The sequence below is a fragment of the Nuphar pumila genome, chromosome 10 (assembly GCF_984573655.1).
Source record: "Nuphar pumila chromosome 10, dmNupPumi1.hap1.1, whole genome shotgun sequence".
NCBI classification, from domain to species: domain Eukaryota; kingdom Viridiplantae; phylum Streptophyta; class Magnoliopsida; order Nymphaeales; family Nymphaeaceae; genus Nuphar; species Nuphar pumila.
In genome coordinates this window covers 5,178,267-5,196,017 of record NC_143258.1, presented here as the reverse complement: position 1 = coordinate 5,196,017, position 17,751 = coordinate 5,178,267, and the positions used below count along the sequence as shown (strand labels likewise).

Here is a 17,751-nt window from a genome sequence, read left to right as displayed (position 1 = left end):
AATGATTCTCACTATATATGGAGGGTCAACTGTGCCTATGGGAAGTCACATTTAGGTTTCATCATCCATTTGTTATGTGAACAAGCATTGTACATATTCAAATATTAGTAGTCTTTTTATAGTTGTGCCATTAATATATTTCCTGCATAGTTTTATACATGAGAAAATTGCTTATTTATGTTGATATTGGGCATTCTGTAAACTTTCAATATGCACATATATCCCTATTTTACATTTATGGATTTGTTAGAGAGGAAATTAAAACTTTTAAAACAAGCTAACATATATGATTGGCCATTTTAGGAACCTTAGGTAGTAGCAGACTGAACTCATGGTGACCAAATCCTCTAATTAAAGTCATGAATTAGTCAAAGTGCTTGTATAGATATCAAATTCAATTATTCAAGCAAACCTCTATAGCTCTTTGCAGTTGTTTTTATATTCTTACAGACATTTAGAGACTATGTTTACTCAAAAACATGGTTTCAGACAAATTATATATTGTTTTTCTTTTAAAATCAAAAGTTAACAAAACCCGGTCCGAGTCACCGAGTTGACCCGCCGAGTCACGAGTCAATAAAGAACGAGTCGAGTTCCGAGTCACGGGTTTTAAAACCTTGATCTTAGGTGGTAGATCCCATGGACTTTTGCAGAAGTTGAATGCATCCGTTGCCAAGTACCTGCCTTTGGGGAATCCTCTCTCGGCTAAAGTCGTTCCCTTAGGAGCGGACTCAACTAGCTATTCGGGTTATTGAAAATACATAGAATAACAGACGCCCGAACTAGTCTCAGTTGTTTCTACGTTTTGTCTGCGCATACCCGCAGACCAGTAATATCGAAACATAAAGTCTGTTAACACTGGTTTATGGGTTATAAGACTTGCTTGTTGCGTGGTAGTTAACAACTTACGATCAAATGAATCGTTATGCTACGTTTGACAGTTGCACTGCTTACTTGCTTTGCACTGTTAAAATGTAAACTGTAATATATATATATATTATTTAATATTATTATATTTTCTTTTATTATTTTCTTTTTCTATTTTTCTTTATTTTCTTTTTTAGCATCTAGTTCAATAGAAACTAGATATTTGATCCAGTCAAGTTCCTGTTGGAACTTGATTGTGTAAATAGTTGTTGGACTGTAGTCCAACAACTATAATAAATGCTGTTGGACTATAGTCCATCAGCTATAATAATAAATGCTGTTGGACTGTAGTCCAACAGCTATATTAAGAGACGTTGGAATCCAACGTTTCTTTTGGAGAGCTCAAAATGAGCTCTCCTCTCTCCCACTTTTTTGTATATATAGGGGTGAACCCCTTCAATGTAAATAACCATGCTTCTTAAGCATTTTGTTCATGAATAAAGTATTATTTATTTTTCAAGTGTTCTTCCTTTTATACCCTTTCAAGGGTCATGCTTGTAGTGTCTCCAATAGACACTTGTTTGTGAGTTATTTGTGCATTTGTTGAAGACCACCATTTCATTACATGGTATCAGAGCTACGAAATCCTTAGATCTTGAAGTGCTTCCGCCTCGATTTCCGTGCCACATTTACAAAAGGTGTTTCATCACCTTGTTCTTGGCTCAAGAAGATTTGTTTGAAGAAAGGCGAACTTGTGCTACAAAAAAATTTGGTTTTGTATCCTCTCTTATTCCTTTGTCTACTCTTTTTCTTTTCTTTTTATTTTTCTCTCTCTCTCCTCCTATTTATTCCTCTCTTACCCTTGTAAAAGATGGATGACAATGATAAGATCACCATCATTCCTATGAAGCTAAATGATACTAACTATGTAATGTGGGCTTCGATTATGAAGCACCACATTTGGGGAAAAGGTTTATGGGGTATAGTGGATGGTTCCGATTTGGAACCTAAACTATCTCTTACCAAAAAAGAGGGTGATAAAGAGGTTCCTCTAACAGAAGAAGAGAAGAGTAAGGCGTTAGCCACTTATGAAAAGAAATGGAAAGAATGGAGGATAGGGCATGCAAAAATTATGTCATGGCTCATCAATAGCATAGACATTAAAAAATGCTCTAGTCTAGCTAAGTTTGAGCATGTCGATAAGGCTTGGGAATACCTCAAAAACATGTATTCTCTTAAAGATATTGCACATGTATGCAATTTACAAGATAAAGTTCGGACAATGACTCAAAAAGATAAAACTATTCGAGAATATTATAATGAGTTGTCCGAACTTTGGGAAGAGTTGGCTCTTCTTGAGCCCAAATGGCATTGTGCCGAAGACATCGAGCTTCGCCAAAAGCAACTCGATATGGAACATTTCTATCAATTTGTGAATGGTCTAAGGCCGGAGTTTGAATCCACCAAATCGGCCCTTTTACATCGTGGAAAAATTCCTTCTATTGTTGATACTATAGAAGAGCTCACTATGGAGGAAAATAGACTTAGAAAAAATACTCCAAAAGTTGATGATGACTCCGTTTTAGCTGTATCTAGACCGGGGAATCATACTCGTACTTACAAGCCGCCTCATTTTGGAAGGCAAAACGGCGACTTTGATAAAAGAAAAGTTATTTGTCATCATTGTCATGAACCGGGGCACTATAGGCCTCAATGTCCAAAGTTAAGAAGAAGAGAAGAAAAAAGAGTTGCATCTGTTGAATCTGAGTCAAAAGATCAAGATGCACCTGTGTCTATGGCTCAACTGATGGAAATCCTTCAACCTCTTCTCAAAGGGGTATCCTCCTCAACCGAAGCCTCAACTGTAGCGGCAGTTGCATCTTTCTCCGGTCTAGGTAACTTTCCTTGGCTTTTAGATTCTGGTGCTTCTTTTCATATGACCCCAAATGTTAATAGTCTATCCAAATGTCTTAAAAATAACTCAAGTGCGTCAAAGGTTTTTACAGCCGATGGCACATCTCTTGAAGTAAAAGGAATAGGATGTTTTGAAAATCTTCAAAAATCCAAAAGATTTTTTATCCCAGAAGTTAGATATATCCCTAAACTTAATTTGAATCTCTTATCTGTCTCGCAAATATCTGATTATGGATGTAATATCTCCTTCTCTTCTCATGGTTGTTGGGTACAGAATCGCCAGTCAGGGAAGCTGATTGGGGAAGACCATAGAGAAGGAGAACTTTATTACATGGACTTTTTGGAATTACCCAAGAATGCATTTTGTTATAATATTCAGAAATTAGAATTGGATTTATGGCACAAAAGGCTTGGCCATCCTCATATGTCTAAAATTCAATATTTTCCAAGTTTGGAAAAATTTTGTAATTCTGAAAATTTTTCTTGTAAAGACTGCATTCTTGGCAAAATGAAAAGGTTACCATTTCTTAGTAGAACTTTTGTTTCCTCACGACCACTTGAGTTAATACATTCGGATGTTTGGGGCCCCGCACCAGTTATTTCCAAAGGTGGTTATACATATTATGTCATTTTTGTTGATGACTTTTCTAGACATACTTGGATTTATTTTCTTAAACATAAATCTGATGTCTTTGCTAACTTCCAAATATTTCATAAAATGGTTAAAAATAAGTTTCAAAATGATATTTCTGTTTTTCGCACTGATTCAGGGGGAGAATTTATGTCCAACGAATTCAAAGACTATCTCAATTTACATGGTATTACACATCAAAGATCATGTCCACACACTTCACAACAGAATGGCCTAGCCGAACGCAAACATCGGCACATTATGGAAACTACTAGGACATTGCTAATTGCAAATCAAGTTCCAAAAAGTTTTTGGGCTGAAGCGATCCTAACTGCCACCTACCTCATTAATAGGATGCCATCTTCCTCATTAAAGAATACAACTCCAATAGAAAAGCTTGTTAATTTAACTCCAGATTATTCTAGATTAAGAGTCTTTGGATGCAAATGTTTTGTTTTCACCAACAGAAATGACAAACTCTCTCCTCGTGCAATCTCATGTGCCTTTTTAGGATATGCTGATAATAAAAAAGGCTACAGGTGTTTCGATTTTCAAAATGACAAATTATATGTGTCAAGAAATGTATCTTTTTTGGAAAAAGAAAGCTTCTTTGAATTTGAAAAATCCAAGGATGTCACTGAATACTCGTTTTTAATTGATCCAACTTCAAAATCCAATGAATGTGATGTTGGATGTGACCTTGACAATGATCAAAGTCCTATTGTTGTTGAAAATGATGATAATGAAGAGCAAATCCATAGGGATGTTAGTCTACAATATTCAAGACGTAGAGAGCAAAATCTTCCATGTGCATTACAAAAATACTCTGAAGTCTCACCTAGAAGAACGTCTAGAATCTCTAAACCTCCAGAAAAATTTGTGTCTTATGAATCTTTTTCACCCACGTATAGGGCCGCCATTACATTAATACAATCATATGTTGAACCATCATCCTATTCTCAAGCAAAAAATCATATAGAATGGATAGAAGCCATGAAAATAGAATTGGATGCACTAGAAAAGGCCAATACTTGGACGATACAAGATATTCCTCCGGGTAAGAAACCTATAGGTTGTAGGTGGGTATACAAAGTCAAAACCAAAAGTGATGGGACCCTGGAAAGATATAAGACCTGTTTAGTAGCAAAAGGATATGCCCAAGAGTATGGCATCGATTATGAAGAAACATTTGCTCCTGTGGCCCGTATGACCACTGTTAGAACTTTAATAGCCTTGGCCCCATTAGAACATGGCCTATCTTTCAATTAGATGTCAAAAATGCTTTCCTGAATGAGAATCTCGTTGAAGAAGTATACATGGAAGCCCCACCTGGTATTAGTATCCTTAAGGGTAAAGCTCTTCGTCTAGAAAAAGCTCTTTATGGTCTTAAACAGGCTCTAAAAGCCTGGTATGACCGATTTAGTCATGTTATGCTTGATATTGGTTTTCAACCTTGTTTAACTGACACTGCTTTGTTTGTTAAGAAATCTGATGCAGGCATCATTCTTCTTCTTCTCTATGTGGACGATATGATCATCACCGGAGGCGACAAACAGGGAGTTGCAAATATCAAATCTCTTCTTAAAACTCACTTTGAAATGACTGACTTAGGTTTATTAAGATATTTTTTAGGCATTGAAGTTGCTTATTCCCCTCGGGGGTATTTGATATCTCAATCTAAATTTGCTCTTGATATCGTTTCCAGGTCTGGAATTACAGATGATAAGAAAGTAGACACTCCAGAAGTTGTCAATGTTAAAATGAAAATTGATGATGGAGAACTTTTTGATGATCCTACTCCTTATAGACAGCTTGTTGGAGCTCTTTCTTATCTTTCCATTACTAGGCCAGATATAACTCATGCGGTTCATACAGTCAGTCAGTTTCAGCATGCTCCCACCTCCGTGCACATGGGAGCGATTTTGCGTATTATTAGATACTTAAAATCCTCTCTTTCACGAGGACTCTTCTTGTCTGCTTCATCTTCATTAAATTTAATTGCATATACTGATGCTGACTGGGGAGGTGATCCCAATAATAGACACTCAACTACTGGTTTTTGCGTGTTTCTAGGTGAAACCTTAATTTCGTGGAGGTGCAAGAAGCAGCAGAAAGTCTCTCTTTCCTCCACCGAAGCTGAATACAGAGCCATGACAACCACCACTATGGAGGTTGTTTGGCTCAGACGATTGCTAGCAGATATGGGAGCTAAAGCAACGCAAGCTTCAAAGATATGCCGTGACAACAAAAGTGCGATCTACATTGCAAGCAACCGGACATTCCATGAGCGCACTAAACACATTGAGATGGACTGTCACTATGTCAGAGAGGAATACTTACATGGAACCATTGATCTGCCATATGTTACATCAGAATATCAATTAGCAGACTTCTTCACAAAGCCTCTCGCTGCTCCCAGATTTCACTTCCTCTTAGACAAACTTTCGCTCATTGTACCGTAAGTTTGAGGGGGAGTGTTAAAATGTAAACTGTAATATATATATATATATATATATATATTATTTAATATTATTATATTTTCTTTTTCTATTTTTCTTTATTTTCTTTTTTAGCATCTAGTTCAATAGAAACTAGATATTTGATCCAGTCAAGTAGGAACTTGACTGTGCAAATAGTTGTTGGACTGTAGTCCAACAACTATAATAAATGTTGTTGGACTATAGTCCAACAGCTATAATAATAAATGTTGTTGGACTGTAGTCCAACAGCTATATTAAGAGACGTTGGAATCCAACGTCTCTTTTGGAGAGCTCAAAATGAGCTCTCCTCTCTCCCACTTTTTTGTATATATAGGGGTGAACCCCTTCAATGTAAATAACCATGCTTCTTAAGCATTTTGTTCATGAATAAAGTATTATTTATTTTTCAAGTGTTCTTCCTTTTATACCCTTTCAAGGGTCATGCTTGTAGTGTCTCCAATAGACACTTGTTTGTGAGTTATTTGTGCATTTGTTGAAGACCACCATTTCATTACATGCACTGCTTACCTGTTTTGCACTGCTTATCTGTTTAACTGCATGTCTGCTTTAAACTGCTTAGCATGCTGAATTAAATGCTCTTAATTCAGTTTTTTGTAGTCTCTCTTGTGCACCTACTAGTTTTTCGCGAAACTAACCCATTTTATGGGTACAGGTGATGATTAAGTACATCACGGGCGATGGCACGATAGCAAGATGACTTCAAGATTTCTTTTTCTTGCTCTTAGCTCGCGTCCTAGATGTTTTTTGGTTTTGTCACGGATTTTCCTTTGGATATCCGAAGTTTGTACTAGTTGGGAACTTCTTTTAATGAAAGTGGCTTTTTCAAGTGTTTTGTAAGTTATATGGATTGTGAGTTTTGGTTCTTTTAGCTAACGTACCCAAAGTTGTCAGCTTGCCTTTCTAAATTCAACAAAAGAATTATCTTCCGCTGATTTCATAAACAAACTATGAAAAGTAAGAGATCTTTCTAGTCTCTTACCTGTTTTCTAAAGGGTTTGCAAGTTTGAAATTTTGGGGCGTTACACCTTCACTATTCATTTAAATATTTTTTTAAATGAAAATGTTTGGCAATATTTGGCTCGAGCCAAGTTTGAACAAATCTTTTTTTAATGAGCTGAGAGGAGCTGAGCCATCCTAAGCCCAGCTTGTTTGCAGGATAACACCATCATTGATGTGAGAGGTGGTGTAGCTTCTCCTCCCTTGGAACACAATCAATCTCTTCTTCTAGGCTGCAGACATGGCTCTGATACCATGTGCAAACATTGAAGAGGAAGAGAGAAGCAAAAGAGAGAATAAAACTTCATTAGTTCTAATTAGGGCTGAGTACAGTCATATTGGAGTCAACCCCCTTCTTTTACTAAATTCCTTGGACACAAATACCCTTGCAACATATAATTAATACAACAAGCCATTAAGTAACTAAAACAGGAAAATTTTGACTGTGACTTTGACCTACTATAGATGCAAACATTCTATATCACGTTGCACCTTAACACACAATACTGGTGTCTATGACGATGACTGTTATGTGATACATGATGTATAGGCATGTAGTATTCAGCATACAATAGCTGGAAAATGTGCATGTAATAAAAGTAAAAGGTTTTCTCTTTGTTGTCTGTCATGTAGTATCAGCACTCAATAGCTGGCCTTACATGTGGGATTTTTTTAACTTTCTGATCTCATCTTTTACTTTTGCATCCAAGTGAAAATCTAGTGGTGACCAGGCCACTACCGAAATTAGTGGTTTGTCATTATTTGGTAAATTAAATAAGCAATCCCTGCATGGATTAGTATAGTTGTAACATCACAAAACAGGATCTAAGTATGGTTGCATATTTTTCTGCAAACATAATGTAAATAGAGACAAAAATATTAACTACCTTAACATGATTCTCCATTTCTCAAGTTGAGTTGTCTCAGCTAGCTGTTCTGTCAGTGCGCTTCTGTTTCTTTTTTATCTTGTATCTTATTAGGAAAGAAAAATTTGCAATTATCTGGGCCATTAGTGTTTTACTTTTTCTTTATGTTTCTTACAGGGATACCTTGATGAGCAATTCAAACAGGTACAGATGCTACAGGATGCTAATACTCCTGGTTTTGTAGTAGATTTAATCACCTTATATTGTCAGGATTCTGAGAGAATTTTGGCAGAGCTAAGCCAAACACTGTATGTATTTCCTCAACATCATGTTGATTCATTTTCAGTTTATGGCATCTTGTGGGCAAATACACAGTTATACTTTCATTAATATAGTTAGCTCTCATCTCTGTAGTAATGAAAAGCGCCCAGATTTCAGAAAAATTGATGCTTCTGTTCACCAATTGAAAGGAAGTAGTGCAAGGTAATTCACTTATTGTCAAACTTTTGAATGTTGACGAATTCAATGTATATTATAAAATTAACAGTCTCAGATTTTTGTGTATGCATGTGTGACACCCCCAACCTCTCTCTCTCTCTCTCTGACTACCAACCAGTGAGTGATCAGTGATATTCTTTTTCTACCATCTGTTCCACGAAGGTAGAGGAAGAGGTAAAAAAATGAATAAGAACAAGAAAAATAACAGGAAGAAAAAGCAGGAGGGAGAGGAAGAGAATGAGAGGGAGGCAGAATCTTGGGAGAAAAAGGATGGCTTGTGGCTGATCTACTTTGTGTGTGTGTGTGTGTGTTTTTGTGTGTGTGTGTGTGTGTGTGTGTGTGCGAGAGAGAGAGAGAGAGAGAGAGAGAGAGAGACTGGAATTTTAAGAGAAGAAAAGGGACTTTTGCCTTTCTAATATATTTAGATCAAATGGTTAAGGGAAGTCTGTCTGGTTCGTTCTATAATTGGTTAGAACCTAACCATTGATTTCTTATGTATATAATGTCCATGATGTCAACTAATGCATAAAAGCACTATAAGTTATTTAAAACTCACTATGGATATAAATTTGTGGTGAACCTGTTAACATCAATGATGTTAAGAAATGTGTAAAATGTTGTATCACTAGTTATGTGCTACCCCATTCCTTTTAATCAAGGGTAATTTTGTCATGTAAGTTTTCTTTTTCTTTTGTCTTATATTGTACCAAGAGGGAGTCGACCGTTAAGAGGGACTCACCTTCTCCTTTATGCAACTAATGAAGTTTAGTTTTCCCTCTCCTTTCTTGTTCCTCCTTTGAGAAACCCTAATGCATGTATCTCTTTGAATAAATGAAAGGCTGTGTGTGCACGCACACACACATACAACCATATGTGCATGTCTATGCATGTAGGTGTATGCAGCCTTTCATTGATGACAAGAAGTTCACAAGTTCAAATTTATACCCTTAATGAGTTTTAAACAACTTAGTACTTGCATGCATTAATTGGCACCATTATGGGCATATTGTCTAATAGGAAAGGGTCCATTCAAGTTGCTTTATGGTAAAAGGCTGTTGGGTATAATTTTTTTTGCCTTATTTCGTAATTTGAAGGTTGTTTTGATGACTTTTGTGGTGTATGTGGCTGGCGGTAACTATGAAAGGGATTATTAAAGGCCATCAACTTTGGGAATGACTTGCTGGGATGAAAGTTTGGTCTATTAAGCATGTTAAATGCATATTTTGGATACTGTATGCATGAAAGCTGAAGGAAATTGACTGATTTAGGTTCTTGACCCACTGCATTTTGAACATCGGTAGTGTTGTTGGTTGTTTGGGTGTGTATTCTTGTGTGCCAATTGTCAGCTGGGCATGATTGTGTGTTGGCTGCATGAAATCCAAAGTGTAGTCAATTTTAGATTGATTACTTCATTCTCTTGAGTTGTAACAGTGCAACCGAGCACTCTATTTTGGGAGGTTTGTATAAAAATGATACATATTGACCATGTATTGTAGTTGGGAGCTGTGAGAGGTATGGAGAAAGAAGGAATTCAAATTCTTCCATTGAAGCTGGACGGGACAAACTACTCTTATTGGACTGATTTTATGACTGCGGTAATAGTAGAAAAATGGCTTGGAGGGTACTTGAATAGCTCCAAGGTGAAACCCAAGCACACTAATGTGGACTTTGATAAAGTAATAGAGGAGTGAATTGTGAATAGTGCAAGGGTCAAGGCTTGGATACTGGGTTCAGTAGAACAGAGGATATAGCTATAAACCTCTCCAAATTTCAGGAAGCCAAAGAAGCTTGGACATGTCTCAAATAAGTTTACAAGCAAGAGAATTGAGCTAGGAAAAATCAGCTTGAGGGTCATGCATCAAAGAAACAAGTCGATTGAGGAATTTTATTCTGATATGCAAAGAGTTTGGGATGCACTAGCACTCATGAAAGGTCAAACCAGATGTGAAAAGTGTGAGATGTGCACCTCATGTCAAACTTGTCTGGGGCTTCTTAATCAGCATAAGGAGACAACTAAGGTCATTGAGTTTCTTATGGCACTTCGACCAAAGTTTGATGGAGTGCTATACTGCATCGTATTCTTTTACCCTCAGTCACCAATGTCCTAGCTGAATTGATTGCAGACGAGACCAAGTTAAGGTCTCTTGGAACCTACTCATCCAATGACAATGTTGTGTCAGTTTCTTGACCATTGGGTGACAGATTTTATGGTAGAGGTGGTGGAAGAGTAGGAAGAATAAGTGACTTGAGTTCTATTCAGTGTCACTATTGTAAGAACTTTTGTCACATGAAACACTCTTTCTCGAGCGTCCACCCTAAGAAAAAAGAAAGGTGGAGTTTATGTAACATCTTCTGATAGTGAGGATACTAGGCCCAAGGATGATCACATTGATATTAGTGCTCAGCATGTTGGTTTGTCTGTTGAGAGATCCTCTGAATAATCAGGTGGCGGTCAACTGTAGTTGTTGGAGAAGATGCAATAATAAATCCAGCAATTGCAACTCCTTGCTCAGTCAGTTGTAGACTCTCTTTTTGCTATTCATATTTCTTCCTCTGGTACTGCTTTCTGAGGTATCTCAGGTCACTTCTCAAGTTGGTTAATAAACTCAGGGGTCTCTTGTCATATGACAACCAATGAGCCTATTTTAACAAACTGTTAACCCTATAATGACAATTTTTACACTGCAAATAGTTATTCTATGTCTGTCTCAAAAGTCGGTTACCTTTGATTCTTATTATGATAGTAAGATTAATATCTCTCGGGTTTATTATATTCCATTACTTACTATGAATCTTATCTTTGTTGGCCAAATTACTGAGCTTAATTGTAATGTTACATTCTCTCTCTTTGGTTGTGTGGTGCATGATCGATTTATCAGGGAAGAAGATTGGGATTGGCCATAAAAAATGATACGAGCAAGCAGAGGAGGTATGAGATCGGATTTGGAGCTTCAGTTATAGATGAGTCTGTTTTGTAGTACTAAAAACTGGGTCATATTTTCAACTCTAGGTTGCAAAAGTTGGTGTCTTCAGGAAACATTGGTGGGCCTCAGTTAGTGGTGTCCAATCATGTTATAGATTGTGATAATTGTAGATTGGCAAAGGGATTCTGAAAATCCTTTTGATCTTATATATTTTGATGTGTAGGGTCATTCGCCGGTTTTGTCTAAAGGTGGATCATCATATTTTGTTACTTTCATAGATGATTGTACAAGATTTACTTGGTTATATTTTATGAAAAATAGAAGTGAACTTTTTGAGATCTTTAAGAGCTTTTGCAACTAAAATTAGGACTCTTAGAACTGACTTTGGTGGTGAATATGTTGTGCTTTTGAGAAGTTCTTACAAGAAAAAGGTATAGATCATAAAAAATATTGTCCCTACATCTTGAAAAAAATAGAGCGGTTGAGAGAAAGAATAAACCAAGGTTGTCGATTGAAGAAGCGGGAAGCGATTCAGGAAGCGAGGCACTTCTGAAATTTTAGGAAGCGGGAAGCGTAGAACGACTTATAAGTGAACTATGAATCGTCTAGGAAGCTAGTAGAAAAGCAAACCGGAAGCGACCTAGGAGTTGAACTGGAAGCGAACTATGATTCGAAAGGGAAACAAAGAGGGAAGCGACCTAGGATTCGAGTAGAAAGAGAAAGGAAAGTGAATAAGAATCGAAAGGAAAGCAAAAATGTGATTATATTTTTTCTAATTTACCAAAATAGAAGATTTATATTATCATTGACAAAATAAAACATGAGTAGATAACATTAAAGTTGATCTATTACAACAACAACAACAACAACTACGCCTTCATCCCAAAACAATTGGGGTCAGCGATATGAACCAAAAAAGAAATTCATTTTTCGATCTTCCACATGAATCCTTTTCCTCCAATCATTTCTATCCAACGCCATGTCCTCGGTGAGGTTCAAAGCATTCATATCCTTTCCTATCATCTCCATCCAAGTCTTCCTAGGCCTACCCCGACCTCTTTTAACTAATATATGTATCATGTTGCAAGTATTTAATAAATGATACATCAAGAAAAAATCATAATTCATATTCCTGTTGCAACCATTTAACAAATGCATCATTTATAAGCATTTAATAAATAAATTCATCAAGAAAAATTCATAATACACCCATGGAGGTCGTCGGAGCTCGCTAGATTTCACCGAAAGTCTGGGGCTCTAGAACGAGAGAGGTTAGGGTTTAGGAATTGAAAATCCCAAACCCTACTCAGTTTTTGTTTTTCATATTTCATGATATTTCAAAATAATTATTTTACCCTTTTAAACAAACTAAATTTCTTTCATTTATTGAGTACTTTTTTTTTTATTAAAGGTTAACTTAAAACTTTCCAAGCCCCCCCAAAAATGAAGGATATTGGAATGCTCGCTTCCCACATTGGGAAGCAAGCTTCCCCTTTAATGGGAAGAGCGCTTCCCTTTTAAAAGGGGTACTTTCTTCCGCATTTCAGAAGCGTCGCGTTGTGCGCTTTCAAAGCGCATTTCGAGAAAGCGTGCTTCCCAAGCCCTATGGGCGCTTCCGGTAACCCTAAAATAGACATATCTTGGAAACAACAAGAGCTCTTCTCTTTGGAGGTAAAATATCCAAAGCATTTTGGGTGGATGCAGTTCAGTTGAGTATCTATCAAATAAATTGTATGCCCTCAAGTGTGTTTAAAGGTATATCTCCTTTTAAAAAATTATATGGAAGATCCCCAAATTATGATATGATGGGAATATTTAGATGTATATGTTTTGTTCTTCTACCTGATAGATATAGAGATAAATTGTCTCATCAAACTATTAAGTGTTGTTTCCTCAACTTTGCTAATGGTTAAAAGGGCTACAAATGTTATGATCATATTGGAAAGAGGGTATGGGTATCCCGACATGTCTTCTTTCACGAGGATATGCTATATTCCAGGCAGAATGGAGAAAAAATAAGAGATGAGTCTGATTTGTCCTTGGTGCTTTTTGGTGAAACAGAGGGTATAGATGAAAGAGTGGAGATTCATGGGGACTAGGTTCAACCAAGAGATAGTCGGTTTGGACAAACCTACTCAAGAAGACATGCAAATGTTGTCGAAATCCCAAGTGGAGGTAGAGTTAGAGAGAAGAGAAGAGGCTCATTCTGATCATATTCCTTTGTAAGTTGATTCTGGCCAACAAAATTCAAAGTCTTTGTCTAAGTTGTCATCTTCTTTCCTTAATTCTTCTCAGGTACGTAGAAACTCTAAAACTTTGAATCCTCATTTTGTATCCTATGAGTCATTCTCTCATAAACAATCATGTATTTGTGGCGTTGATTCATTCTTATGTTGAGCTTGAGTATTATGTAGAGGCAGCTGGAAATAAGGAGTGACAAAGAGCTATGGCTGAAGAAATGAGTACACTTAAAAGGATGTAGGCATGGAAATCGATAAAACCTCCAGTAGGGAAGAATATTGTTGGGAGCAAATGGGTTTATAAGATAAAAACCAAGGCGGATAGGTCAATTGAAAGATATAAGAAAAAATTAGTAGCAAAGGGTTATAGTCAGCTGTTTAGAATTGATTTCACTGAAACTTTCGCTCCAGTAGCTCATATGACCACTACCATACATTACTCGTTGTGGCTGCAATACGACAGTAGAATTGATGGCAGTTGGATGTCAAGAATGCCTTCTTGAATGGAGACCTGAAAGATAAAGTGTATATGGAGCTGCCACAAGGATATTTAGATCCAGAGGGTAGAGTTTGAATACTTCACAGAGCACTATACATACTCAAGTAGGCACTAAGAGCCTGGTTTGGGAAGTTTAGCTCAACAATGAAATCTCTTGGATTTTAGGCAAAGCCACCATGACCCTACCTTGTTTGTGTCCTCCTCTGAGAATGGAAAATGTATATCACTTCTCTATGTAGATATGATTCTCATAGGAGTTGACTTGGAGAGAGTTGAGGAGACCAAGAAAAAACTGGATAGCATGTTTTAGATAAAGGGCCTGAGGCGTCTGAAATATTTTCTTGGTATGGAGATAGCATACTCACCAAGGGGATTGTACTTGTCCCAAATAAGTATGCAACAAATTTGGTGGTAAAGGCAAGGCTGGCAAATGATTCAAGGATAGTCAACTCTCCTATGGAAGCAAATTTAAAGATGCGAGCCTCGAATGAGAGAATTCTGCAGTATACAGGAAATTAGCTGAGTTTCATATACTTGACCATATCCAAGCTATATATTACCTATGCAGTTCATGTAGTTAATCAATTTATGAGTGCTCCCTGGACGACTATTCATTTTGCTACAATACTCATGATTATTAAATGTGAGAAACACTATGCATTGTAGTATGTTTTTTTCATTATCATTTGCCATAAAGCTGAGAGCATTTTGTTATGCTTATTTTGAATGTTCTACTCGGGATCGACTCTATACTACAGGTTTGTAGATTTTTATTGGAAGTTGTCTGATCTCGTGGAAAAGCAAGAAGCAGCAAAGGGTTTCATTATCCACATAATATAGAGCTATGACTCAAGTCACTGCAAAAATTATTTGGATACAGTGGTTATTGGGTCAGTTGGAAATCTCCATTATGGACAAGACTTATTTGTATTGTGACAATATGAGTGTTATTCATATTACAAAGAATCCAGAATTTCATGAGGGAGCCAAACACATCGAAATAGATTATCACTATACAAGGAAAGCTTATGAAGATGGACTCATTGCTTTAAAGCATGTGGGATCTAAAAGTTTATTTAATATAGAGTAGCATAGTGTTATGTAAAGTAGCTTTATATATGTTAGTTTGTATATGTCAGAATTTTCAGTGTACCAGCCCACGTCTTCACTATTTGCAGAAAGAGGGGATGAGAGGAGGCAAAAGGGGCTGTGCAGAAAAGGTCATCACTTGACCTAGAGAGACTTTGTTAATATACAGTGACTCACAATTACAATGGACGATAATGTCCCTGATTATAAATACAAACTACACAAAAAGTGCACATGTGCAAAATAGAAATACTGACATGTGATATGGATAAATACTAAAACACGTGATATGGATCTGGACCAGGCGTAGATCCAGAACCAAATCACGTCTTCTTTAACAGTATATACCCGATAAAGAAGGTGCACAGTAGTTATTTTAGATTTTTCTTTTATGTTGTACTAAAGGGGGTCAACCCTCGATGAGTTATTGTTCCTCATTCACGACAGGCAATACAAGAACTTTGTTCTCCCCATTTTGTTGTGCCTCCTCTAACCCTAACCTCTCTTATTCTTATCTCTTTGAATTTTCAACAGGATCAAGGAATCGGATTGTGAATGTATTTACTAAGAGTCTTACTCCTCACTTCAACTCATTCCTTTCCAAACTTGGAATGATTCCTTTTCATCATCCCAAGTTTGAAGGGGAGTGTTAAGAAATGTGTAAAATGTTGTATCTCTTTTGAATAAATGAAAGACTGTGTGCATGCACACACACACACATACAGCCATATATACATGTCTATACATGTAGGTGTGTACAGCCTTTCATTGATGACAAGAAGTTCACAAGTTCAAATTTATACCCTTAATGAGTTTAAACAACTTAGTGCTTGCATGCATTAATTGGCACCACTATGAGCTTATTGTCTAATAGGAAGTCATAGTTGCAACTTGCAAGAATTATTTAGTTAAACAGACCTTGTAGATGTTTTTATCATGGTTTGTTTACTGGAAAAATGTTGTGTCAAGTTGTTTCTATGTAAAAATTTGATTGTGAAAATCTGGTGCAGTATGCTTTTTTTCTTTTTCAAATGTCTCTAGAAGCCCTTCTGAATACCAAAATCTCCTAATCTAATATGTATTCTCCACTAAATAAATTATGGAGATCACATCTATAGGGTTGTATCCACAAAAAATTCAATGAAATATTAGAAAAGGAATGGGGCTTACTGGATAGTATGGTAGTCCGAGTGGTACTCAATATAAGCTCGATTTTTTTTTTTTTGTGTGTGTGTGTGTGTGTGCACATGCACTTCAACATCCCGCATGAATGACTCTGATCCTGTGTTGAGGTCATTTTTACTACTAGAGCTGATTTGTTGCAGTGTTGGTGCTCATCAAGTTAATCTGGCCTGCGTCGAGTTGCGCTCGTATTGTGATCAAGCAAATAAAGATGGGTGAGTGGGTCATGCCTTATACATTGTATTTGTTATCTTTAGCTACAAACATGTTTGTGCATTTTTTAGATTGTTAGGATCTTAATTGTTGTGTTACTGTGGATTGCAGATATTAAACTTAGAATCTGTATGTGGTTGTCAGATTGGATATAAATTTATGCTGTTCCTGTCTTATTACTTTTGTAATTGGATAAGATCCAAAATTCATGGCATTTATAAGCATCTGGTTTCTTGTCACCTTTTTTGTTTCTGTTAGTGTCGTTTTTGTGGTTTTCTATTGCATGGACTATCATTCTGCATCTTGTTGGTTGTGTTCCTCAACGAGTCTCTTCATTTTGCTGATGGAATTATAACACTGCATAATCTGCAGGTGTGTCAAAGCACTTAACGTGGTCAAGCAAAAGTTTTATACTCTAAGAACTAAACTGGGAACACTGATGCAGGTAGTGTAGAATGTCTGCTGTTTTTTCCTCTTCATTTCAGTCAATCTGGTTGAAGATATAAGCAAACTAAATTTAGCATTAATGGTAGGTAGGGATTTATTACATGATTGTTCTTCAATATTCTGAAGTATGTACTTGGATGAAGGTCCAATATTGAAAAGCAGGAATTGGTGATGTTGCTACTGCTAAACATGTAATTGGTCATCTATAAATACCTTGCTTTTTCAGTTTTCTGCACCAAGGGCATCAAAGTTATTAATGTATCTAAATCACAAATCTGGTTATATCTGCTTTGGGAAGTGGAAAAGGACATTAAGTAGGACGCCAAGGAGCAGGAATGTGAATGTGCACATCTGGGATCGAGTTTACTGACTTGAGTCTATACCGTTCAATGGTTTAGTACCATCAGTTTCTATCTTTTGCATGTAAGTTTTCCTTTGTCCCTGTATTGAGAAAGAGAAGAGAGGGAGAGAGAGAGAGAGATATCGATTGCGGCTGTCACGATTTCAGTAAAAGAAATCGTGACCTAAATGTGTATTTAAGTTTACATTACACTATGGGTCTGGGTCTGGGTCTGGTGTATCCAGACCCGATAACTAAAAATAAAGTTATATGGTCTTTACATGGATCGGTATATGGTCTTTACATGGATCGGGTCGGATCCTGCACCTTTTTCACCCCCCCTCAAGTTGATCATGGTTTTGGACCATGAACAACTTGCTTTTAAGCATCCAAAAGCGATCCTTGGTTAACCCTTTGGTAAATATGTCTGCAACCTGTCTTTCAGTACTTACAAACTCAGGCTCAATCTCTTTTTCTTCAACCTTTTGTCTCACAAAGTGTTGGTCGATCTCAATGTGCTTGGCACGACTGTGATGTACTAGAT

General features: G+C 36.7%; 1 protein-coding gene across 1 annotated transcript in view; it reads left to right on the top strand.

Moving 5' to 3' along the window:
- LOC149823323 (histidine-containing phosphotransfer protein 2-like) overlaps positions 1–17,751 on the top strand; it is a 75,223-nt gene that overhangs the window by 45,159 nt on the left and 12,313 nt on the right. Inside the window, exons 2-5 of the mRNA XM_090020022.1 lie at positions 7,953–8,083; positions 8,190–8,258; positions 16,351–16,422; positions 16,793–16,865. Of these exons, the coding sequence (XP_089876148.1) occupies positions 7,953–8,083; positions 8,190–8,258; positions 16,351–16,422; positions 16,793–16,865 (345 nt within the window). The remainder of the gene's footprint in view (positions 1–7,952; positions 8,084–8,189; positions 8,259–16,350; positions 16,423–16,792; positions 16,866–17,751) is intronic.